Source organism: Acanthisitta chloris, unplaced genomic scaffold (assembly GCF_000695815.1).
Source record: "Acanthisitta chloris isolate BGI_N310 unplaced genomic scaffold, ASM69581v1 scaffold20699, whole genome shotgun sequence".
NCBI classification, from domain to species: domain Eukaryota; kingdom Metazoa; phylum Chordata; class Aves; order Passeriformes; family Acanthisittidae; genus Acanthisitta; species Acanthisitta chloris.
This window is the reverse complement of record NW_008691099.1, coordinates 4,193-5,220: the sequence shown is the minus strand read 5'-3', so window position 1 is coordinate 5,220 and position 1,028 is coordinate 4,193. Positions and strand designations below refer to the sequence as shown.

The following is a 1,028-nucleotide window of genomic DNA, read 5'->3' as shown; positions in this document are numbered from 1 at the left end:
GCAGGAAACAACTCCAACACCAGAGAGCAGCTGCGGAGCATGCTGGAAAGACAGGGATCCCTTCAGGAAGCAAAGGAGAGGACTGACCAAGCTCTCCCTTGTGTTTGGACACGTGTTATCTGTTGCAGCCTCATTACCCTGACTGTCTGTATGGCCCCAGATCCTCTCACACTCCTGAGGATGTTGATCACCTGCTGAGGTGTCAGTGTGTCCGAGAGCTGAAGGAGGAGACAGGCAGCCACTGGAAGGGAAAGGTGGACACATGAATGCTGCTGAGCATCTCTGACTGTGCATAGCCACAGGTTTGTCCCATGGAAACCACTTTGGCAAAACTCAGCCTCATCCTATCAGCATCACAGAGCTCTTGGATGTTTTCCTGAATCCTATTTCCAAGCACTGACCCATCTGCTGCTCCTTCCCAAGCCTCCCACTGTTTCCCCCCTGCATTCCCTGCATCACTTGGGATGCAGTTTCTAGGATACTGAGTCCCAGTACACCCAGTTAATTCCCCTCTGTGCCTTCTGGCAGTATCCCCACCCTTTCCTCCTGAGCACACGCCCTAACTAACGCCCCTGAAAGCTTTAGGGAGAACACTGGGCTGAAGGAAGATGCAGAGGAATAGGTTCATCCCCTTTGCATTAAAAAGGCTGCTCCTTGTAGTGACAGTTCCACTGTAACCACAGGGAAGCTTCCAGCAGAATTTGGCTCCTTCAGGCAGTGCTGTGCCATGGGAAGGGGATTGTGGGATGGGTTAGTCGAGCAAGGAGAGGGGAAAGGCAAATGCTTACCAACACATGAGCGTCCAAGACCTCCATAGCAGCTGGAAGAGAAGACAACATCTGGTTTTAACAAGCTGTATTAAACTGCAACACCCAGAGACCTTCAGTGCATAAATACACAGACACAACCCTTGTCTTAATACAGTCAAGAGGAGCAGTGGTACAAGAATTTCTCTGTATTTTCTATACTCTCTGTGCCTACAGGGTTATCTCCCATTGGTTCTTCAGACCTTCCTTAAGTGTCTTCCT

General features: G+C 50.2%; 1 protein-coding gene across 1 annotated transcript in view; it reads right to left on the bottom strand.

Annotated features, from left to right (window-relative positions):
• The window catches only part of CDKN3 (cyclin-dependent kinase inhibitor 3), a gene marked incomplete at its 5' end in the record, with an annotated part of 5,762 nt that overhangs the window by 1,191 nt on the left and 3,543 nt on the right, over window positions 1-1,028 (bottom strand). The window contains 2 exons of the mRNA XM_009082118.1: window positions 138-241; window positions 789-820. Of these exons, the coding sequence (XP_009080366.1) occupies window positions 138-241; window positions 789-820 (136 nt within the window). The remainder of the gene's footprint in view (window positions 1-137; window positions 242-788; window positions 821-1,028) is intronic.